Genomic DNA, 25,523 nt, shown 5'->3' on the forward strand with positions numbered 1-25,523 from the left:
AGGGGAAAGTAAATTAGATCACAGAAACTGTTCATCATGGTTATCTCAGACTGTCTTTCATCTGAAGAGTTCAAAGAGGCTTTTCCAACCAGGGACGTTTTTTCCAGATAGGAAAAATTAAGTGCTCTCAGGAAACTGGTGAGCAGAAAATAGGACTCCTGTGGTTTTCCTCTCCTATTTCTCTACTTCCCTCCCTAGTGGAAAGCACATGCTTAAATTTCTTTTATCATCTTTAAAAGTTACATAATCCTTATGGATATCTTCGAAATTTTGAAAATCTAGCCTTTTTTGCAAGAACTTTTCTTAATGACATTTACAGTCTCTATCACCAAGCCCTCTCAAGAACACTATGAAAATCTTTAACTGTGTTTATTCTACTTTACAGAAAACCTAAATTATGGATTAACCTATTATAAGATATTTTGTGTTATTAATGACTACCTTTTAATAAATTTTTCCTGTGACCTACCTTACCTTTTATTTTTTCACAGAATGTGTCATCCTATTTGTAAGACATGCAACATTCAAAATGCTATTTACTCCTGGCGTATCAAATCTCCAAGTAATTTTTAAGCAATTTTTTTCTCTCCAATTGCATGTTTTTTGTAAGAAACAGATGTGTTAGTGTGTTTGTGAGTATACATGTGTGCACCTCTAAGCACGTGTGAATGAGTGTGTGTGCGCGTGAGAGAGATGTCTGTGGAAAAGTGAAAATGCCACCTCACTTATGTCACATGATCCTGAACTATTTCATTATGAAGATCATTATTTTTCTTCTCATGTTCTTCTTTACATTCTGTCCTAGTTCTATTTTTGAGGAAATAAAGGTAAGAAAATGAGAAGGGAAATAAGGCACCGAGGAGAAAAGAGAATGAGGAACGTTTTCATTTTATATGAGGCAATCTAGTTTTGTTTTCGGACCATTTGTCCATAATTGCAACTACCAACATTTCCTGAGCGCTTGCAGTGATGCTAACTCAGCACTTTGTGCGTATTAACTCAAACAGCACAACTGCCTCAGTTCTGAATGAGAAGAGAAGCCGGGGCATGGAGATGAATAGGTAACACGCACAGGTGGCAAGTGTCCGAGCTGGGCAGGGATGCCAGACTCCACGTCCACACCAGCAACCTTCCACCGCCCCTTCCTGGGGCCCAGACAGCCTGCTCCTCTGACGGAATCCCGCTGCTCTAATCCCTGAGGGGCTAAACATTACTGTTGAAATTTTAATCATGTAATGATTATTTTAAATATAGTTTACTTGTATGAAGCTTGTCTCTAGTTGGAAATGAACAAATAATTGGAATTATTTGCTTTGATATTTACTTTTTTGATATTCACTTTTATTTTCATAATGAAATACTGTGTGGTATATCATTATACATTCCAATAAAATATCTCATCGTTTGGAAGTGAAAGCTCAAAACTTATAAATTTAGAACTATGAGACAATAATAGTAATGCCCTACATAGACATGGGAATTGATCGTTCATATAGTGCTTCTATGTTCATTGCGTCATTTACCCTCACTACAACCCTCTGAGGGAAAGAGGACCAGTTCTGGTGTCCTCATTTCATAAATGTGAAAAGAGGAATGAAAACATGTAAGTTGGCTCATTAAGTCTCCTATTTAACAGCATAGCTAGTAAAATAGAGGACCCAGAATGTGAGCCCCTTTTAACTCCAAGTCCAAGGTTCTTGTTGGGACCTTCTATACTTGTTAGGATTATGACAAAAATCACTTGGCTTGTGAGTTTTTCTGATTTTATCTAAGAAGTTATTCAGGATCATCCTTTAATTATGCTGATGCCATATGGTTCAGTAAGACTCCCTGAGGAGTGCCTCGGTGGCTCAGTGGGTTAAGCTTCTGACTCTTGGTTTCAGCTCAGGTCTTGATCTCAGGGTTGTAGGATTGAGTCCTGCATTGGGCTCTGTGTTCAGCGTGGAGTCTGCTTGAGATTCTCTCTCCCTCTCCCTCTGCCCCTCCCGCTTGTGCTCTGTCTCTCTCTAAAACAAATAAATAAATCTTAAAAAAAAAAAAAAGACTCCCTGAGGAACACTGCCAAATGCAGTTGTCAAAATCTCAAAAATTGCTCCAGGGTTCAGCAATCCTCTCATTTTAACAACATCTGGCTTTATTTTTTGGAATAACTCTGAACTATGTTTATGTTTTCTGTTGCACCTGATAAATATGCATAATGCATAGACAAAAGAAGGAAGGAAGGAAAGAACAAATGAACAAATGAACGAATGAAAGGAGGAAGGGAGGAGGGAAAAGGGAGGAATCAAAGCTGTCAAATTACCTGGCTATTAAAGACTGTTATTAATCCTTTCTGAGAAGCTGTTATTAGTAAATCCAACTGAGGGATCTTGACAATGCATTTAATCACATCCCGTCTTCTACTACCTGTCAACAACATAATATTCATTTCAATTCTCAGCAGTAAAGATCCTAAAACTCATTTGTTAGGTTTGTTTTTAAAAGAAAAGAGTAAGCAAACAACGTTTTTGCTTAAAAAGTAGAGTAGAATGAAACCATAAAAACCAGCAACTGTTGCTTTTTTTAGCAATGATTTTTTATTTAAATTCAATTAGCCGACATACAGTACATTGTTAGTTTCAGATGTAGAGTTCAATAATTCATCAGTTGCATATAACACCCAGTACTCATCACATCACGTGCCCTCCTTCATGCCCATCACCCAGTTACCCCATCCCCCACCCACCTTCCCTCCAGCAACCCTCTGCTTGTTTCCTAGAGTTGAGTCTCTCATGGTTTGTCACCCTCTCTGATTTCTTTCCATTCCGTTTTCCCCCCCTTCCCCTACGATCCTCTGTGCTATTCCTTATGTTCCACATACGAGTGAAACCATATGATAATTGACTCTCTCTGACTGACTTATTTCACTCATCATAATCCCCTCCAGTTCCATCCATGTCGATGTAAATGGTAAGTATTCATTATTTCTGATGACTGAGTAATAGTCCATTGTATATATGAACCACATCTTCTTTATCGATTCATCTGTCAATGGACATCTTATTGCTTTTTAATTATCCCCCGAGATACTAATCTGAAATCTATGACACTTTCCAACTCAATGTGGTGCATGAACTCCTAGAGAAAATATATATACACCCAACCTCCTGCCACATATTTTGCAGAGAACGTGTTTTCCAAACATCTTTTGGAATCATTCCATTCTGAGATTTCCACATCTCTCAGGAATTCTTTCTTTGAACTGTCACCATCATGATTTACACAGAATAAAAGCCTAATATGATTTCAGCTTTCGGGCATAAAAGAATAAAACCACCTTAATATTGTTATTAAGGGTTTGTTTTTGTTTTGTCTTTGTGTGTTTTGAAAAAAAACCACTGGACACCTTCATGTTTTTTGGCCTATGTACTGAATTGATAAAACCACATATATGGGACCTCTTTCCAGCCTGATTAGTTTTTATAATTGTAAACTCTTAGGAAGAGCAAGTGGATGGATCTCATACTCCAGTGTTATCAGCCTAATCCATGAATTCTCAAGGGACGAAATATGGTCCTCAAGGGGGTGCAGATTGGTTCATGGGGAAATGTAAATGAGTTTTGCTCCTTTTGTGTATAAATCACAGACACACAAACTTACACAAACAGATACAGAGTATATCTGACGTTAAAATGTCATAGAGTGGGGGAGGGGTGTAGGGGGGTGCAATCAGAGAAAAAAGGTCTAGAAGACTCCTTAGGGATCCCTATAATGAAAAAAATCTGAAAATAATATAATGAAAAACAAATAAAAGGAAGGTTAAGAACACCATCCTGTTCTAAGCTACCGCCATTCTCTCTGCTTACGCTCTCCCCATCCTGGGCTATTTTCAACATGGAAGCCATAATGAACATTCCAAGTGTAGTTCAGACCATGCCTCCCCTCTGTGCAGGTTTCTTGCCCTCTTCGTTCCCCCCACCTCCAGGCCCACACACCTAACCCCACACTTGCCCTCTCTTCCTGGGCTTTCTGCCCCCCCAGGTCTCTCAGCCCCTGCTCAGGGTGGTCTCCCCCCTGCCCTCTTCAAATTCCAACACCATGCTCCCATCTCCAAACCAACTTCTCCCCACACTCCTGCTTTATTCTCCTCCACAACCTGCTTACTTCATTCTTTCTCTATAGCACATTACCATCTGACACATTATATATTTTACTCCCCATTAGAATGTCAATTCCACAAGGTCAGGGATTTATGATCTTTTGTTCACTGCTGTGTCCCCAGCACTTCCAAATGTACCTGTCACAGAGCAGACCTTAGCAAATACTGGTTGAGTGAATAATGAACTACAGAACCCAACTGCCATTGAGAGAAATGCTTTCAAAGTTCTAACTTAGGATGCCAGCAACATGTCTCCCATGCCCACTGGCCCTTCTCTCCCCAACAAAGAGGTTATGGCAGCAGGGAGAGCCCCCTAACTTCTGTTCTTTGATGATCATTTCCATGGCTTGAGGATAGGCTCTGGTGAGGTCTAACTGTTGGGTTGAGGAAGGGTGGAAGACAAGGGTGGGCTTGGTTCACAAATGACTGCAGTAAGTTTAGGTGATTTTTAAGGAACACCAGATCTGATCTATACTACGTGCTTCGTCTCAGAATCTGGGATGAAATGGAGGATGGGGCAGATTCTGGGGTTCGCCTTTCCTCCTTCTGGACTTCTTCCCTAGAGGGAAAAAAACTGGAAGTATCAACAGTGGAAAGGGATGGAGAGGATCAAATTTAATAAGAAATGCCGTATGTTCTTGAGACTTCTTGAACTGAGATGAACCCCCCCTTTGTGATTGGCCCAAGTTCACAGTTTTATAGATATCAGGAAAACTTCCATGTGATAATCAAGGGAAGAATGGGAAGGAGTTCTACTTACTAAAAACTTGAAAATTTCATTTTAAGAAAATTTTTAAATAAATGTGATTTCATTTGGTGCTTGGACATGCAGTATTGAGATGCCATTGTACAGAGCTTTAATTCGAGAGCTGAACCTTTCCAGAAAAACGTGAATTGTTTCCCCCTCATATTCCTTATTTAGTGTCCTTCAGAGCAATGATCATATTTCAAACTCAAGTGCAGGTATAATTTCTGTTTTAGTCCCAAAAATATTTTTGAGAAAATGTTAAAGCCCGTATTAATTTAGAAAGGAAATTAAAAATATCACCTGAAATTACAACTCGCTGTTTTCTGGAAACGAGGAAAACCAAATTTTCTTCATCCATCTGGGAAGCAAGAGAATCTTCTTCAGAGGAGAAGTATCCAAAGATCTAAAATGCCAAACAACACACACAAACATGTAAAATATCTCAGAATTGGCTATAAAGTAACATATTTGATGTTGGTTGAATTTAAAGTTTAATTTGGATGAATGGTCAACACCTTGCTTTCTAAAGGCCAGGGTATTGCCCATAGCAAGAGAAAGCAGTTAATTATGTTCAACACATCACATGCTGATGGCACATGATTTTTGCACAGTTGCTGATTCTTCTTTCTGATGGATGAATTGGTGTACCAGGCTGGTATCTTTGCTCAGACTGATAGTTCTTTCAAGAGCTAACATTTGTTTGGAAATCAAAATAGCCATCATCAGACGGGGTCCCCACTGAGAACCTTGACATTGAATTTGGCCATTCTCAAATGGCCATTCTTACCCATTTTCCATAAATCTTTCTGGGCAAGTTTTTTCATCCCTACTAAGGGGACTTTTGGCATTTTAAAGATGGTACAGTTTCTCTATTTAACTGTCCCAAATGCTACTCTCTAGACATTGCATGAAAATAAATTACTATGAAAGAATCCCAAGGAGGAAAAGCATTCTTTGTGAAAAAAGTGTCAATTTCTGTAATTCCAAGGAATTTGAAAAATAAGATAGCTGTTCTTCAATTGTCTTATAGATAAGCAGAAGTAAAATTCTCATAAATTAATGACACAATTATTTCTAATACAGTTGAGACTAGTTAGTGCTTGTCAGTGAATGAACGAATGAACTGTGGAGAAGGTCTGAAGCATTAGTGTATGTACAAACCACTGGGAATCCCTTTAAAGTACAGATTCTGATTTAGTTGGTCTGGGATGGGGCCAGAGAGTCTGTATTTCTAATAAGCTCCTCATGAGGGACCACACTTTTGGTATAAAAGATCTAGAGACTAAGTCCTTTGAAAATAATCAAAACCAGCCATCTATTAGCTTTTTTAAACCACATTTGTTTATTTTGATGCTAGTTAACAGTTTAGCAACTTATTTTAACCTATGTTCCTTCATCAGCTGCTTCACAAATGGTGCTACTTCCTCCTTTACTTTCCCCCACATCCAGACCTCCCAATGCACAATGACTGCCCTAATCATTTCCTACAATTAGATTTCATTGTGGGAAAGTCAAGATCATCTACGTATTCTCTCTTGTGTTTTCCCTTCTTCCCACCAGCAAAATCAGTATCCAATAAGAGCCCCAATCATTTTTTATCTTTTCAGAAATCACTGCTCATTTTCCATGTGTATACAACCTGTGGATTTAGCATCTAGTGCCCTGGGAAGGATTGAAAAAAGAGAAAGAAGCCAGTTTCCAGTAGACCTATGTTGGAATGGACAGGAATCTTGTGTCATTGTGGTTTCTTCATCCTCACTTATGGATGCAATATCCATTTAGCAGTCATGTATTGGTCTGCAACTTATTATTTATTTATTTTTTTAAGTAGGCTCCCTGGAGCCCAATGTGGGGCTGAACTCACGACCCTGAGATCAAGACCCAAGCTGAGATCAAGAGTTGGACACTGAACCAGCTGAGCCACCCAGGTGCCCCTGGTCTGCCCCTTAGCGCTGTGTCATTTGAACCCATGATATGGCCCTCTGGCAAAGAGCATGTGCTGTGGAATCAGACAGCTCAGTGTTTGAGTTCCAGCTCTACAACTACTTGGCATTCAGAACTTGGATAAACACCTTCACCCCCTTATGTCTCAGTTTCCTCATAAGTAGAATAAATAAAAGGACAAGGTTCTTTTTTTTAACTGATGTCTAAATGAGGTGATATGTGTAAAGCATTTTGCGCTGTGTCTGGTACATAAGAATTGTTTAAGACAAATATTAGCTATAACTATCATTAGAAAGCTTAGATTAAGAAGGCTGCTTGGAAGAGAAGGAAAAGACAACCACTCATGAGAAAACTGACTTCTCTTTGTGGATAGTACTTTAAAACTGTCAGCCCACTTGGGGATGGAACTGGTTCTCCTCATAAAAAAGACCAATCAGGCAGATGCTACAATAAGTGGATGGTGTGGGAAAGGGTCACCGGGAGAAGTTCATAGGACTGCCCTAGCCAAACAGAACAGGGAGGGAAATGCACGCAGCTCCTTGTCCTCCTAATCCATCAGGTGCCTGCAGCCTGCGTGTCCTTTCTTAACCCAGTTCAGAATCAGGGGTGTGTCGCCTCAGTCACATGTCCCCACAATGGTCCTTCCTTCCCAGTGCTGCACTGGCCTGGCAAGAACCCCCTTACTCCCCACTGCGGGGTAACATGACTGCCTGTGTGCCTTGCACCCACGCTGCTGTGGCTGATCAACCTCAGAGAAAATCGTTCATTGGAGGGGCCCCCAATCATTCAAGTGCTCCACCCTCCTGGGGCTTCGGTGCCCCCAGCTGTCACCCATGCTTCCCTAGGCAATCACCTTCATGGCGCACAGCAGTAGAGTCAAACCTGCTGCACTCCTGTCTCACACATGCGCCCACCTCCTTGTCACTCTCAACAGCTGACCTCACCTCGCACTTCAGATGACAGGGCAAGCCACCAGATGAGCGCCGCCTCGGCATTTCTTGCCACCCTAGTTCCAAAACCAACCTGGGTCTGGACACACCTTTTCTTCCTTCCATCCCTTGCAAAGGAAGATATGTTTCTATCTTTCCTAATCTCTCCACCTGTTCTCTGTGTCCCATCCCCTTGATGCTATCCTCAGAGTTTGTCACCTTTCCCCCTCATTATCTCCTCTATCTCTTTCACTTTCTTCTGACTTCTTTCCGTCGTGTTCAAATCTTGCACATCTTTAGGGGGCCCTGGCTAGCTCAGTCGGTAGAGCATATGACTCTTGATCTTGGGGTTGTGAATTCAAGCCCCATGTTGGGCATAGAGCCTACTTAAAAAAAAAATCTTGCACATCTTCAAATCAAAAATACAACAAACCTGCCAAAGGCAATTATGGAAAATAATCCTTAGTCCCTTTCTTGCCCTTCTGTCTCAAGTTTCCTGTTCCAAGTGTTGTAACTCCTTCCACTACTGTTGAATTTGAATTCTTCTTATCTTCTTGAACTCTGACGCTTTCCCCTCTATGTTAGTCCTCTGTTACTACTGAAACAAAGGACCACAAACATAGTGACTTAAAACAACACCCATGTATTAGCTCACAGTTCCATGGAAGGCCAACATGAGTCTCGATGGGCTAAAATCCAGATGTCAGCAGAGACGTGTTCTTTATTGAAGACTTGGGGAAGAATCTGTTCTAAGCTCCTTCAGGTTGTTGCCCTGAGGTCCCATTTCCCTGCTGGCTCTGACCAGAGGCCACTCTTCAGTCCCAGGACATGGCCCTCTGTCTTACACCAGCAGTGGCCCTTCAAATATCACACTGGCCAACGAAGATAATCCAGGATAATCTCCCTACTTTAATTCAGCTGATTAGTAACATTAATTGCATCTGCAAAATTCCTTTGTAGCAGCACCTAAATTAGTGTGTGATTGAATAACCAGGGCATGGGAGTCTCCGAGGGGGCACCTTTAGAATTCTGCCTATCAGGGACGCCTGGGTGGCTCAGTCATTAAGTGTCTGCTTTCGGCTCAGGTCATGATCCCAGGGACCTGGGATTGAGCCCCCCATAGGGCTCCCTGCTCCGCGGGAAGCCTGCTTCTCCCTCTCCCACTCCCTCTGCTTGTGTTCCCTCTCTCACTGTTTCTCTCTCTGTCGAATAAATAAATAAAGTCTTAAAAAAAAGAATTCTGCCTATCATACCCTCATTTTTATTTTTTTATTTTTTTAATTTATTTTTTTAAAGATTTTATTTATTTATTCAACAGAGAGAGTGAGAGAGCACAAGCAGGGGGAGCAGGAGGAGAGGCAGAAGCAGGCTCCCCGCTGAGCAGGGAGCCCAACGCAGGGCTCGATCCCAGGACCCTGGGATCATGACCCGAGCCGAAGGCAGTCGCTTAACCATCTGAGCCACCCAGGCGTCCCATATCCTCATTTTAAAAATGCAGTTCAGTATGATTTACATTACTTGTGCAAAATACAACAAAAACATGGCCAACACTTGCAACCAATTTAACTCCATACAATAGTGGGAGATAATAATTTTTGGATAATAATGTGAAATGATGATGTTAATGATGATTATTTCTGGGCTAATGAATTCCAGTGTTTCTCAGGGTCGGAGAACTGCACACCATATGTGTTGTCACCTAATTTGAAATAACGTTCTATGTGTCTATAATACCTATATTTTAAAAAAGCAGTTTACAGATAGTTATTTAACTCAATTTGCAATTTGGGGGTAATTCTTACAGACACAGTGATGGCATATCTGTTAAATGTCTGAGAACAGATGTGGGAGACTGTCCTTTGAGAAGCCATATTGGTGCTTTCGACTAGCGATTGGGTCCAAAGCCAGATTCTATGCCTACTAGTCAAATGACCTCAGGCCCATTCCTTAATTTCTCTGTGCCTGAGTTTTCCCATCTGTAAAAAATAATTACCCCAACCTTATGCCTTGGTGTCAGAATCAAATGAGGAAATCATAATTAGATTACTTAATAATTAGGAAGATAAGAAAGTACCTAGATGGCTCTAAGTACCAAGTAGGAAGTCAATCGATGTCAACGTTAGAGTAAATATAATTCTCAGTTTTATAAGAAACAGTACGGAAGCAGAGCTCAGGTGTCCTCTTTGCTAGTTCAAAGCAGTCCACTGGGCACCTCTGCTCCCTGTCCAAACAGCATATCATCCATGCAGTCTGTCCTATATGTAATTTGTAGTCACATCTATAGGTACTTGCCATCCTTTAGGACATCTGCTCTTATGGAAATGACAAATTTTGCTATTCTGACTTGTAATAAGACAATATTACACTGCTTACCATAAATAATTTCCAAAAGATGCTAAAAACTACAATTTCCTGAGGATAAATTTAAGAGCCTTTTTACTAGATAAACTCCAGAAGATACAGCTAAAGCTTTACATTTTGAAAGGAAATGTTTCAATGGAGCAATGTTTCTAAAAAGCAGAAAACATCTTTCCTATGGTGAACTATAGCCTCAAGGATCTTAAATTTCTCTTTCAACAATTTAAATTTCAGATGAGTCATTGTGCATGTGACATGTCCGGAATACTTTATAACTAGTATTAATAATGCATTAGAGTATTAATTTTCTTTAACAATGTTATTTAAAGGACTTGCTCCATGCTTTAAGTGATTTATTTAACTACACTTTTTCCCCCTGATTACATAAGGAACATTTAGAACATTCAAAGAAAATAAAAAGCAGACAGAAGAAAATAAAAACCTGTATTCAACCTATTTTTTAACTTACCCTGGAGCATTTTAAAAATATTTTGGGGGGAACCTGGGTGGCTCAATCAGCTAAGTGTCTGCCTCTGGCTCAGGTCATGATCTCTGGGTTTTGGGATCAAGTCCCGCATCGGGCTCCCTGCTCAGCGGGGAGCCTGCTTTTCCCTCTCCCTCTGCCTTTCCTCCCTGCTCATGGTCTTTCTTTCTCTCTGTCTCTCTCTGTCTCAAATGAATAAATAAAATCTTTAAAAAAATACTTTTGAAGTTAGCAGATACAGTTTTAGATTTATAATAATTCACTTAAAATCACTTTGGGGTGAACACAGTCATAGGCATCCCATATGGTGTTACATGCTTCCTTTTAAAAATTAATTTGAGTATGCTCCTAGAAAAAAATGTGTTTATGAATTGCCCACTGGAAATGTAGAATAAAGTTATATTGTAGGGAAAGTGGATTGTATCTGTATCAGAATTACCACTGACTAGTTTTATAAATTTAATACCATCACATTTCCTTGGATCTCTTTACATCTAATTTTTCTCCTTATAAATTAAAAAGGCAGGTCTAGGTGATGTTTTAGTTGTGTTATAAGGTTTCATTATTCTATAAATGTCCATTTTTCCAAGTGCATTTGAATCAGAAACCTAGAAAAAGAAAGTGTACCTATTTACAGCATTGCTGTAAGAGATTTATATTCAGAATCAGTTTTGGGGCGCCTGGGTGGCTCAGTCAGGCTCAGGTCATGATCTCTGGGTCTTGGGATCGAGTCCCACATCAGGTTCCCTGCTCAGCAGGGAGTCTCTTCTCCCTCTTCCTCTGCCCCTCCCCCACCCCGCTCGTGCTAGCTCTCTCTCTCTCAAATAAATAAATAAAATCTTTAAAAAAAGAGAGAATCAGTTTTGTACATTCATGCCTGACTTTAAAAGAATAAACTCAGTTCTTCTTACCTGATAAGGTTAACATTGGCTGATAAAAAAGAAATGGTAATCCGCACTGAAGCAAAGTTAGTCTCCCAGCGCTGAATTTCCATTTTACAGATGATGGATCTGAAGCCTAGAAAGGTTAGGTCACACCGCTTGGAATAGAAATGCCTCTTAGGAGCACTGGCACAGATAGTTTGTGAGGAAAATGACAGAACAATAGAAGGAGAAGCTTCCTGCAATATTTTCTCAAACCTCGTTTTTCTTCATGTACATACAGTGTGCAGAGGCTGCTCACAAGTGTTTCTATTAAACTTGCGTGTGGTTTATGAGGAACACAAGTGATATAACAGAATAATGTCATATGGAATTCCTGCAGAGAGGAGGAGAAAGTCTCAGCTCCAGGACCAAAACCAATTTTCTCTGTGGCTTTCGGTAAGTCAATTATCCTTTCTGTGTTTCATTTCCCTCATCCTTATTATTGCAAAACATTCCCCTCCACAGTCTACATGGTGCGGGCGGGGGCTGTTGTGGAGATTAGATGAGAACATAGGAGGTGTCTGAAAAAAAAATCAAATGTAATATAATTATGTAATTATATAATGTAATGTAATATAATATGTAATATTATGTAATATATGTAATGTAATGTAATATATGTAATATATTTATGTAATGTAATATAATTATGTAATGTAATATATGTAATGTAATATAATTATGATGTTCTAACTGGAAAGGGAAGGAGAAGGAGAAAGAGGGAGTAGATGTGGAAAAGAACGGGGCTCTATTTCCTCACCCACACAATGAAACAATCTGGATCTTCTTTACTCATTCCTTCATCCATTTATTTCAAGGACGAAGAAGTGTCCTGTTGACTTACAACAAAACATTTGTGACATAATTCTCTCTCTTCAAAACAGAGAACCCTATAAAATACACAGAGACCAAATTCTCAGTTAATGGCGTAGAACTCCAGGTAAGTGGATTGACCGTGTCTCATTTGTTGGCACCATGGGACATTTTTTAAGCATTAGTTTTCTGAATCCAAGTGTGTAATATAATATCAACAGACTTCTGTTATTTCTTGAAATGCATAAATTATTTGATGTTGACATGAATCACTTGTTATACACTCATTTTCATATTTTTAGTGATCCAAAAATATTGCATTAGAAATTCAAGCACATGAACCATTGAGCATGTGAAAAATAGTCATTAAAAATTTGAGAACAGTGAGGATATGTGATTCTCAAAATTATTGCTACTCCAAGTTCAGTGATAGAGAATTCAAGTTATCAGTAGATAGGACAATATCCAAAGGATTTACACAGTGTGACTGAGCCCAGATCCTTGAAAAAATATGTATATTTTGTACACTTACAACATTTAGGAAAAAGCCATTTCTGTATTCCTACAAAATTACTGTCTTATTGTTCATCTGATTTCTTAAACTCTTTTAATCTTTGGATGGTTAAGGGCTCTTGTTGGTATATATATATATGATATCATATATATTTGTCTTCTATTTTATTCAATAAGTGAGTTAAAAAGACAAAACAGCGACCTTTGCACTTGTAGTCTTGCTTTCAGATCCATGCCCTGGGACCTATGCTTGTAGAGCAGCACTGTCCAGTTGAACTGTTTGCAAAGACAAGAATCTTCTATAATCTGTTCTATCCGATATGATAGTCACTAGCCTCATTGGATATTGAGCCTTAGAAATGTAGTCCAATTTGAGTTGAGGAGTTGAACTGTTAATTTAATTTAAACGTAACTAGCACTTGTGGCTAGTGGCTACTGTTGGTCAGCTCAGCTTCAGAGGATCCCACTCTAGGCCTTTCCATGGTCCCACTCTAGTTCAGGAGGCTAAGGGGCCATTATCTTGGGACCCCAGAATTCCCTGCCTAAGGGGCTCCAAGCCCCCTTCTAGCCCCTGAAGCCTCTCATCCAGGTACATCCTCATGAGGATACACCACACACTACTGGTCGGTGCACCCCTTGGATTGAGGGGTGGCCAAGGCCGAGTGTTCATGGAGAAAGAGCTTAGACACAGGGACTAGGGTGTCCTGTCCGTGTTGTGTGTGCATGGTTCCTCATGATGTAGGATGGAGCCAGTAGTACAAAAAGAAGGGGCACAGGCCGGGGCTAGCTCTCCCCTTGTCTCCATGTTTCAGCATGAAACTACAAGGTATGAGAATTTTAAATTCTAACTTGGACTCCCAGGGCATTACTAAGGCATATTTGTTAAAATTGGAGGATAGAATATACTTGATTTAATAATTAGCTGAATTTATAATTTAAAAACATTTACATATTTGATATATGGGCCTCTGTTTATACTTTTGCCCAAATAAAAAGGGACATTTTGCACATTTAACTTACCTGTAAAACTAGTTGACGGTAAATAATTTGAAATCACATTCTTCAGAATGAACACTCCTGATCATGGGGGCTAATTGTATCATTTTCTTTGAGCTTCTGATATCTAAACACACTATATAAAACTTTTATTTCTTATGTTTGTGCTCTTAGAGAACAAGGCCAAATGTCTTCTTATTCTTTCTGAAACAAAGTTGAACTCTTTCTATGGGTTGTGGTCTGTCCATCTTTGAGTTGTTTGTCAGCAAAATCCTGTCTTTGCTGATCAGGTCAAATTCCTTCTATGTCTATTTTGACATTTTTCTCTTCTGTCCAATAAAAACATAATGAGAGCCACATATATAACTTTAATTTTTTAGTAGTCACATTAAAATGTAAAAAGAGTGAACTAGTTTAATTTTCTTTATTAAAAAGATTTTATTTATTTATTTGTGAGAGAAAGAGAGAGAGCACAAGCAGGGGGAGCGGCAGGCAGAGGGAAAAGCAGGCTTCCCGCTGAGCAGGGAGCCCAATGTGGGGCTCGATCCCAGGACCCTGGGATCATGACCTGAGCCGAAGACAGAGGCTTAACTGACTGAGCCACCCAGGCATCCCAAGAGTGAATCAATTTTAATAATATATTTTGAACCTGCTATGTCTAAAATATAATTTCAACATGTAACCAATATAAAAAGTTGCTAGTGAGCTATTTTATACTATTTTCATATATTACATCTTTGAAATCCAGTGTGTATTTATAATTATGGCATATATCAGTTGAGACTAGTTACATTTCCAGTCCTCAACAGGCCCATGTGGCCAGAGGCAAGTGTTTTGGACAGTGCGGGTCTAGAGTTTCTAAGGGTTCAGTCTCGGATGATGGTCTTTTCTAGCAACGCTTCTCTGAGATTTTGCGTTGTTGTACTTTCCCTGAGGATAAATCCAACATTTCTCAGTCATTCTTTGACTATCTTATTAATACAGCTGTCTGGTTTTACCTGTACCATCTAAGCAGGGGGCATATCCAGATCCTGGCCCAACCTTTGCCCAGGTGTTCTACCTTTGGTAATATCCAGCAGTTACTGTGAAGTTTTATGTAGTGTATTCTGACAAAATGACTAACATTCACTCTAATTTTAGCAACACAAACATTAACTCATGATAGTTCCAGAAAAACAGGTTACCACTGTATAGAAATTCAGGTAACCACACTGCAAATCTCAGAAATCTGCAGCTGAAAACCCAAGACATATTGGAAAATTGACCATTGAATATAAAGCTATAAAGGCAAGCTCTACCAAACAGGCTGAAAGAAAGAAAGAAAGGAAGGAAGGAAGAAAGAAAGAAAGAAAGAAAGAAAGAAAGAAAGAAAGAAAGAAAGAAAGAAAAACAGAGAGAGAGAGAAAGAAGAAAGAAAGAAAGAAAAAGAAAAAGAAAGAAAGAAAAAGAAAGAAACAAAGAAACAAAGAAACAAAGAAGGAAACAAAGAAAGAGGAAAGAAAGAAAGGAAAGAAGGAAGGAAGGGAGAGAAAGAAAAAGAAGTAAGCATGGCATTCATGATTCATTGTCTGATATATGAACCTTGTTCTCTGCTGATCCCTTTCCACTTCCATTTAGATTATATATTTTTATATATGTGGTGCTTTCATATTTTTGCTTTTGATGTCATAATCAAGCAAATATCTAAGTGAAAATCATATTCTTATTTTTCATTTCTTGCAAAAAAGTACAAGCTTTAAAAATATGCTCCACAGTAGAATCTTCATGCTAATCCATAGGTATCCTGGGCTTGTTAGTACCCACCAGAAGTTTGTGAGAATGTTTTTCAATTTCTACAAGCAACCAAAAATATTTATAAGAATTATTAAATTGACATGGAATGTATTAAAATTCAATTACTGTTGTGTTGGGATATCTATTAGCCTAGCTACATTAATTCCAAAAGTCTGTTTTATTGGAATTCTATTAAGGTTATAAATATTAACAAATTACTGGGGATAGTTGGGATCTTTGCAAATTGAGTCCCTTAATTATTTTCCAGAACTTCTCTTACTCCTTCAGTAAAATGTCATAGTCTTATACATTCCTTAATAGATTTATCCCATGGCATTTTTTGCTATTTGTTGTTATTCTGAATGGAAACCTTGTTTTGTTTTGTTTTGTTTTTCCTGTTAGTTATATGTGCGAATGTCCAGGAGAGAGTTACTGCTTATGTTTGTGAAAGTTATTGATTCTGGCATGTTTCTCTTCTTTGAATTCTCCTGAACTCCCTTAATTCTAATAGTTTGCCATGTGATTCTATTGTATGTTCTTGGTAGACAACTACACCATCTACCCAAATAATGATAATTTGCATTTTTTAGTTACTTTTTTTACATTTTTGTTATGCTTTTACTACATATCGCTTCCTTATTATTTTTTGTCTTTGCATTACTTAGAATTTCCAGTAATGGAACTTCATGAAAAGTAATGAAGATAATAGGCATCCTTTTCTTGCTTTTAACTTTAATGGGAATGTTTCTAGTATTTTACTGTTAAATATGACCCTTGATTAAAGAAGTTTCTAGAAGTCCCTATGGTGAGCACGTCCTAAAGTAACTCCCCTCCTCCCACACACACAACTAGTCACACATTTGTGGAACCTACATCCCTTGAGAATGCCTAGAACCTGTGACTTGCTTCTAACCAAAGGAATAAGGCAAATGTGCTGGATTGTTTCTCCCATGACTATGTTACATTATACAAGACTGTCTTCAGGGACTGTGGAGAAAGCCTTGAAGAAGCAGAGCTGTGAACTGCCTATATAGTGCATCATATGGCAAAGAACTGCAGACATGAGGACACCTTCCTGTCTCCAGCTTCCAGCCAATAAAAAGCTGAGTCTCTTAGTCATACGACAAGGAAATGCATTCAGCCAATGACTGGAATGAGCTCGGAAACAGATTCTACATTGGTTGGGTGTCCAAATGATAATACCTTGATTGCAGCCCTGTGAGACCTTGAGCAGGAGCCAGTTAAGCTGTGCCCAGAATCCTGATCCATGGAAATGGTGAGATAATAAATGTGTGTTTCTTGAAGTTGCTAAGTTTAGAAAGAAAGAAATCTTGCCATTTGCAAAAACATGGGTGGACCTTGAGGGCATTATGCTAAGTAGCATAAGTCAGACGCAGAAAGACATAATATCACTTATATGAGGAATCAAAAGAAGCTGAACCCATAGAAACAGAGACTAGAATGGTGGTTATCAGGGAAAAGGGAATATGTTGTTCAGAGTTCAAACTTCCAATTATAAGATGGATGCGTCCTGGGGATCTAATGCACAGCATGGCGATTATAGTTAAGAATGCTGCATAATATACTTCAAAGTTGCCAACAGAGTAGATCTTTAATGTTCTCCCCACAAGGAAGAAACAGTAATCATGTGACATGACGGCTAACCCTATGGAGGTGGCCATTTTGACGTATAGAAATGTACAAATGAATACATTGTACACCTTAACCTTACACAATTTTATATGTCAATAAAGCTGAGGGGAAAGTTGCTAAATTTGTGATTTTTTTTTACAGCAGCTACAGAAAATGAACACCACCTTTTACCAAGTTCAGGGAATTGTCCATCATTCTTATTCTGCTAAAGTTTTTTCTTTCTTTTTAAAAACAGGAATGGCTACTGGATTTCTATCAAATATCTTTTTTATTATCATGGTATTTTAAGATCAGGAGTCAGCAAACTTTTCCTGAAAAGGGCCAGGTAGTAAATACTGTCGGCTTGCAGAGCATTCTGTCTCTGTCACAATACTCGATTCCGTTCTTGGCATGCTGACACAGCCACAGATGTACAGATGGGCGAATGTTCCATGTTCCAATAAACCGTGTTCGCAAAACAAGTGGCTGTTCAGTTTGGCCATGGGCCTCAGTGTGCTAACTTCTAATTAAGATTATCATATTATTTTTCCTCCCCTAACATGTTGAATGAAATACATTACTGGACTTTCTAATATTAAATTGCCCTTACTCTTCCGGGATGAGTTCTACTCAGATATGGTTTTTAATGCACTGCTGGATTCAACTTGTTAAAATTTTATTTAGGATTTCAGCATCTACATTTGTGAGTAATATTGGCCTATCATTCCCTGACATTTTATCTTTGTTCAGTTCATGTTATTTCAGCCTCATAAAATGAGTTGAATAGCTTTTCAGCTTTTCCTAAGTTGTACAAAAATGTATATAATGCAGGAATTACGTATTCTTCAAGGGCTTAATAGGCGTTTTGTTTGCAATTTTTTCCCAAAATTAATTCTTTTTTTTTTATTTGGTCAGTTCTTGGGGACTTGGATTATCTTTTATTATTGATTTCTAATTTTATTATATTGGAGTTTATTGAAATGTCCTTTTTAGTTTTATACATGCACAGCTTTGTGATGGTCCTATATATAGTTGAGAAGAAGTGTCTTTCTTATATCTTGTTCAAAGTTCTATTTATACTATCTACTAGCTTGTTAAAAGTGATAGTCAAATCCTTTCACTCTTTGCTTTTCTTTTTGTCTACTATATCTACTGATTTTTTTTGAGCAGGGGAGAGGCAGAGGGAGAGGGAGGGAGAGAATCTTAAGCAGGCTCCACACCCAGTGCGGAGCCCAGCACAGGGTTCGATCTCATAGCCCTGAGGATCATGATCTCAGGCGAAATCACACTTGGATTAAATTATTTATTCTGAATGAGAAGAAATAATACTTGGATTTCTTATGATAAACATGAAAAGTGACTACCTCACACCAGTCTATGGATGCATCGGGGTTGTTGCAGAGTTTCCTGTAAAAGCATTTCACATCTTGATTCTTCACTTCTGGACCAAAGAGTTCCTGCACGGCCACATAAAACTTGTCATAATCGATTATATCTGCATTGTAACAAAGTGCAAGAACACTGTTACCAAACTCCAAGGTAACTGCCAAGCTCCTTTTCCTATTTTCTAATCTATTTCCGCATTTCAACCTATTAAAACCAGATTATGCTCCATTTTAAGGTTCTCTTTACATTAGAAAAATAACTCGGCCCTTGACTAAAATATTACTTAGAAGAAAATATTTTGGTCTTTAGTTCTTCCTCCACAGCTTACGTTTCAACTGTTTTAGGAGTTTTGTTCAGGAATACAAAGATAAGAAAGTGGATTACTGAAGGGGAGTAAGTCGGCGGGTGGGGAGGGAGATGAACCATGAGAGAAGATGGACTCTGAAAAACAAACTGAGGGTTCTAGAGGGGAGGGGGGTGGGGGGTTGGGTTAGCCTGGTGATGGGTATTAAAGAGGGCACATTCTGCGTGGAGCACTGGGTGTTATGCACAAACAATGAATCATGGAACACTACATCAAAAACTAATGATGTAATGTATGGTGATTAACATAACAATAAAAAATTTTAAAAAAAGAAAGTGGATTACTTCTTTCCTATTGTGAAAGTTTTACCAATCAGGAGTGTCTGCTAAGAGCTTGTCTCAGATAGAAGGGAGACAGGAGCAAAGAGCAATTCTTGATCAGTTCCTTGACAGCATGTGAACACGCACACACACACACACACACACACACACCATGCTTGAATATCGACTTTGCCAAATTTGATGATTCACTTGGGAGCTACTATTGAGTCTAAAGACAAGGAGTTAGACACAAAAATGCATTGTGAATTTGTTATGTGTGAGAACTGAGCTAGACACTGAGCTTAGAACTAAATAAACAAGTTCCCTTCCTCAGGGTGTTTACGTTCTAGTGGGAGAGACATAAAATCAACAAGTAAACAAATAAAATATTTATAGATTGTGACAGGCAAGACTAATTACTGGAGATAGACATTGGATGAGTGGTTATCTGTGTATAAGGGGACTCTCTGGGGTGCTAGAAATGTTCTTTGTCTGGATCTGGCTGGTAGCTGCAGGTATGTTTACAATGTCCATGTTTACTGTGCTATACACTTAAGATTAGCATGTTCTAGAGGCTCACCTGTATGTCATACCTTTAGTAGCAAAGTAAACATATAAGGGAATAAAGTACAAAGGTATAGAGTGAGCTAAGTACTAGGAAGGAAACCAATAGGGCGCTGTGATAAAATTATCTATCAATGGTGATGGGCAGCGATGGACCTCAGCAAAGTCTCTCTAAAGACATGGGTAAAAAAATTAAGCTGAGACCCAATAAGCAAAAAGGATTCAGCCATGTGTAAAGCTATACAAGAACATTTTAGGCAGAGGCCAACAAACACAAAGACTCTGAGGCTGGACAGAATTTGGCATGTTCTGGGAAGATCAGTGGGTATGGAGTATATTGAGGCCAGGGAAAGCGTTGTCAGGTGAGATTATCAAGAAGGAGGGTCAGGCTGGAGTTAGCAGTTTGTATTTTATTCCCAGCATGCTGGTAGGGTATTGCCTTAACCTTTTCTCAAAGCATACTGGCTGCTGGGAGGAGGTAAGAGTGACAGCTATAAACCCAGCGAAAGGCTAGCGCATTAGTCCGGATTTCAGATAGTGGAGGATTGGCCAGAGGGAGGCAGCCGATTTTCTCAACTTACTTATTAATAACAACCCCTTTCATTCTTGAAAATGTCTTTTATTGGATGCTAAGGGACATAGGCACTGACAGGTAGCACTGGAGATGGTGAGGTATAGTTGGAAGTAGAATGGCAAAGACGTGTAATGGATTGGAAGCTGTTGGGGGGCAGGAGTGATGAGTGAAGGACAGGCAGGATTCCAGAGCAGTGATTCTCATCCAGGGGAGGTTTTGCCCTCTGTCTCCCACAGGGACATTGGCAACGTCACCTACAGACAATTCTGATTGTTAGAATTAGGGATGGGGGTGCCACGGCATCTAGTAGATAGAGGCCAGAGATGCTGCTAACCATCCAACGATGCACAGGATAGCCCCTCCCCCACCCCACATTCACATACACAGAACAAAGAATCATCCAGCCCCAAATGTCAGTAGTGCCAAAGTTGAGAAATCCTATTCTTTAATGACACTCAGGTTTCTGGTTTTAAAACTCAGCAGATTCTGGTGCTACTTACCAAAACAGGGGCAACTGAGGAAGGACCATGATTCTTGGGGAAAATAAAGCATTTTCTCTTGGTCATATTAAATTTAAAATTCCTATGAGATATCCAAATAGACTAGCTGCTTTAAATTCACACGACTGTGAGTATAATGTGTCTCCATGTAAATGTGTCTCATTGTAAGTGCGGCTAGATGAGGATGATGAAACTTTTCTTTCCTGGGGTGATTTTAATTCTATCAGGTCATTGACAAGAAGATTAAAGAGCAATATTGCACAGATGAATTCCTTGACATCATTTTTGAGGTAGACACTGTTACATTAAAAACATTCTCTCTGGTTCTTAGCTTCCTGCCTATAGTGAGAAGTAGACCATATTTTCCAGTATTTATGAATGATTATGAAAGCATACCAGTATTAACAGTCTGAAAAGTTAAGATTATATTTCTCCTTCTCAGTCTTTCAGATCAGTCCCTCTGTCAGAGAAGGAAATTTAGCAGGAATTACTTCTTATTAAATCTATACTACATATATAACAGATACATAATATGTCTACTATACATTATGCTGTAGTATATTATAGTATAATATTCTATAAAATATATATTACTATATATTAAAATATATTCTTTCTGTATCGATACATATATACATATACATACACATATATACATAATACTATAGAGGAAGGAAATTTTTCAATGTGGCTTTGTGACTGCAAGCTTGAAGTGAAAGCAAGATTAACTTGTTTGCTTAGCACACATTTTTTTTTTCTAAGTAGACTCCGTGCCCAGCTTGAATTCATGATCCTGAGATCAAGACCTGAGCTGAGATTAAGAGTCGGCAGCTTAACCTGCTGAGCCACCCAGGCGCCCCTGCTTAGCACACATTTAAGGAGCACTTCCTGGACACAAAACTGGGCTAGCCCTAGGGTTAAAAAGCCTTCAAAGCACTCACGATTCAAGTGCTGTAAAGAGAAGGGACAGTAACACACACGTCTATATCGATTTCTGCAGGTCAAGGGAAATCCTCGAGATGGCAAGAAAGTGCATTAATGGTGCTAAGGATGGCTTTGGTTGGGGAAAATTTTTACAGAAATGTGACATTTGATTTGGTCTTAAAAGATGAGCAAAGTTTACGGGGACAAAAAAAGGGAGGAAAGGCACTCTACATTGGGGGGAATAATACATGCAAAATCAGAGTCATTACGAGTATTATGAGGTGCTTGGAAATGCTGTGTTCGTATTAGGACAGAAAGTTCTGGAGGGAAGTTCAGGAGCTGAGACTGGAAAGGTAGATTGAGGCATGGCTGGGAATAGCCCTATATGCCAAGGTCACATATATGTACTTTAGAGCTGAGTTAATAAGCCAGGGATGTGGCAGTTTAAAAAATTTTTTAAAGGAATAACTCTTGGCAAGAAGACGATTATATTGAACGGCTACCCAAGAGTAAGATTCCATGAAACAGTCAACAGTTATAGCAAGATATCTAGTTTAAGAGACTAAGTGGATGGCATCTGTGCTTTAAGATGGAGAGAACATGGGCAGAGCTCAAAAAAAAGAAAAAGAGGCAAAGAAAGAATGAGAAAGAGAAAAAAATAAGAGGAGAGAGATGTGATGAGAGACACAGAAGGAGACAGTTTCTGGAAGTAGAGGAGTGAGCTAATGCAGTGAAAGAGCCAAGTAAGCTGGAAAATGAAAGCGATTGAATTTGGCAGCCTTATTAGGTGCTGGGATACTTCGGTAGGAGCATTTTCAGCAAAGTGATGAGAGAAGTCAGATTGAGTATATTGGAAATTAAGTGGTGACGCTGTGGGGAAATTTAGTGGAGAAGCAAAGGAAGCATACGGTGGTAGCTTACAGGGAAGAGAAAGTCAAGGTCAGGACGTTTGGGTATATTTTTAGTTTGAGAGGACAAAGCCAGTGGAAAGGACATTTTGAAGTTGTTGCAGCAAAGTGATAGCCTTGGACAGGAGGACGGATGGACGAAATGACAGGAGCTACTGTGGGGAAACCCAGAAGTGGAAGAAAGGGATTTTGAGGGAATTCTTGTCTTTTGGTCTTGCTTTTCCTTATGATGCCGGAAACTTGGCTGAGAGATGCTGAGATCCAGAGAGTATTCAACAAAAGTAGTAAAGGTTTGGAAAATCAATTGCAGAGACAGGTAAACAGGCTGACTGGGGAAAGATAAAAGTTCTGTCTAGTGGTTTAGAGAGCCCAGCCAAGTTCACACTCCTCTAAAAAGTCCATCTCGAAGCTCTGAGTCTTAGCTCTAACACATAGAGGTTGAGTGACTGGGGCAGATGATTTTCCTGTACCTGCCATCCTTTAACAAATAGGATGGGGGGTAATAACAATAATAGTAATATTTGCTATCAGAATTGTCAAGAGAATCAATTAAATGATATTTATTAAGGTGACTTGTAAATTCTTTTTTTCAAAGTGATTTATAAATTCTTAACCACTATTCAGATAATACCAGCTTGTGTTTGACCATCCAAAGTCAACAATTTCACTCATTTGTGGCTGTACAGCCCAGCACATTAAGAGGCTGGCCATGCCCACACCTGCATAGTTTTATGGGCTCTGATCTTTTCCTCGTAACAGCAGGCTTTGTTGGGTTAGTCTTTTACTGGGCTGGTAAGCCTCATCTGTCACTGCTGTCCTCAATGCCATCCACAATGCCCTGAAACTGCCCCCTTGAGCCCTGGCCATGGTGGTGTACTTTCCATTCTGTGTCGGTTTTTCTGCTGTTAATATTCTTGGCAGACCACTGCCTACCTCATTCCCCTTACCTTGGCATGCTCAAAATCATTCCAGCCTAGAGACATGAGAAGAGGCCGAGACAGTGAAGCAAAGTTTCAGAAAAAAAAACACTTTGCCCTGCTTATGAAACTCCTTAAGGTCTCACCATACCCTTAAGTAAAGAGAGGGCAGGGTGGTCTCCATGGCTTGCTGATGGTCACTATGTACTCCTGAGAGTCCCAGGTCAACCAGCAAGCTATCGGATGCGGATCCCATGGGAGAGATCTTTGAGGTCACGTCATCCAACTTCTTAATTTTACATTTAAGCCAACTAAGGTTCAGAGAAGTGGACAAAATTTCCCCAGGACCACTTAGCTCTTTAGAGACAGAGTCAGAACTCAGGCCCGACATTTGATGGCTTGGCTATTAAGCTGTGTTGCTTCTCTTTGATGGCTTAAAACATTTTACGGTTCTCATCAACAGACCCAACTTGACTGCCCCTGATTGTTGATCTTACCTTCTTTTTGGATAAACAGGCCCGCTCTTTCGTCTCTTTTCTGGGCCGCTGCATGTTCAACCAATTTTTCAAACTCCTTCAAGGCTGTCCTGAAATTGCTAATTTGAAGTTCAGTGCTTAAACGCCTTTCCTCCCTGATATCCATAGGGATATAGGGAATCTCTTATTTTTGTGCAGAAAGAAAGAGCACAACTTTGTCAACTTGAAAATCCTTCCAGTTGTTACAGTGCTTCCCTGCTGTCTCAAGTTTTGTCCGAGGTTGCATTCCTTTGATCTTAAAATCTCATATTGTGGGTAGGAGTCAGAGTCGCCACTAGGACCTTAGCAGAGAGGAACCCTGGCTTAGTCTAATGCATTTCATTTAGGGAAGCATTTCAGTAAAAATCCTGACCTCATAATGTTACCAGTGTCTTTCATATGGTCCTCATTGCATCATAATATCTCTGTAACCTCTCCTTCCCTCATAAGGAGGGCATTGAGCTTCCTTTCCCCACAAACTGTGTGAGTGTGTGTGCGAGTGTGTGTGTGCACCCCCGGGGAGGGAAGTAGAATGGGTAAAGGCCAGGGAAAGAAACTGGGCATTACTTTCTTTCCCCTATATCTCCTCCCACCTCAAACCATTTGCCTGCCTTAAGATGCTGTGGAGAGTCAAGTTGACATTCATTCCAAATATACTTCTAAAGACGAAAGTGTATTTCAGCATTAGTCATTTCTGTTCCCCAAAAAAGATATTTTTAGAGGTTGGAGGGAATAAAAAATTTCTTCTTCCTTTATCCACTGACCTTCAATTAAAATAATAAAGTGAGGCAAGGATGGGGAAGGGGTAGTTTTTGAGAAGGAAATTCTTCAAGATGTCATTAGTTGAATACAGAACAGGGAATATAGTCAATGATGTTGTAATGATGTAGGATGATGAAAGATGATCCTACACTTATCAAGGTGAGCACTGAGTAATGTATAGAATTGTCCAGTAACCATGATGTACACCTGAAACTAATATAACACTGTATGTCAACTATACTTCAATAATAAAAATTAAAAAGAAAACACCATGACCAGTACTTCTCTAACTCTCAAGATCATGAGAAATGAAGAATGTCTGAGAAACTATCACAGCCAAGAGAAACCAAACGAGATTTGATTACTCAATGTAATGTGGTATCCTGGTTGGGATCCTGGAACAGAAAAAGACATTAGGTAAAAACTAAGGCAATCTGATTAACTGTGGGCTTTAAATTAATAACAAAGTATCAATACTGGTTCATGTGTTGTAATAAGATGTTAATAAGAAGAGAAACTGGGTGAGAAGGTATTATATGGGAACTGTCTGCACTATATTCTGTTTTTCTGTAAATCTAAAACTGTCTTAATGGAGCAC

General features: G+C 39.2%; 1 protein-coding gene across 6 annotated transcripts in view; it reads right to left on the reverse strand.

Moving 5' to 3' along the window:
* Nucleotides 1-24,500, reverse strand: part of WDR64 (WD repeat domain 64) — a 146,073-nt gene extending 121,573 nt beyond the window's left edge. For 4 of the 6 annotated variants that reach the window (XR_012380520.1, XM_073899918.1, XM_025877876.2 and 1 more), the window contains exons 1-4: nucleotides 24,146-24,500; nucleotides 18,616-18,746; nucleotides 5,187-5,289; nucleotides 2,303-2,406 (exon numbers count right to left, since the gene is read on the reverse strand). Coding sequence is in view for 5 of the 6 variants with exons in the window: in XM_073899918.1 (XP_073756019.1) it covers nucleotides 2,303-2,406; nucleotides 5,187-5,289; nucleotides 18,616-18,746; nucleotides 24,146-24,290 (483 nt within the window). In the remaining variant the exon portion in view is untranslated. Of the gene's footprint in view, nucleotides 1-2,302; nucleotides 2,407-5,186; nucleotides 5,290-18,615; nucleotides 18,747-21,295; nucleotides 21,360-24,145 lie in introns of all 6 variants that reach the window. The other 2 variants (XM_073899920.1, XM_073899919.1) reach the window with 2 other exon arrangements.
* Between the last annotated feature and the right edge of the window lie 1,023 nt (nucleotides 24,501-25,523).

This window comes from Callorhinus ursinus, unplaced genomic scaffold (genome assembly GCF_003265705.2).
Source record: "Callorhinus ursinus isolate GAN/ISIS: 27379988/994484 unplaced genomic scaffold, GSC_fseal_2.0 scaffold13, whole genome shotgun sequence".
In the NCBI taxonomy this organism is placed as follows: Eukaryota; Metazoa; Chordata; class Mammalia; order Carnivora; family Otariidae; genus Callorhinus; species Callorhinus ursinus.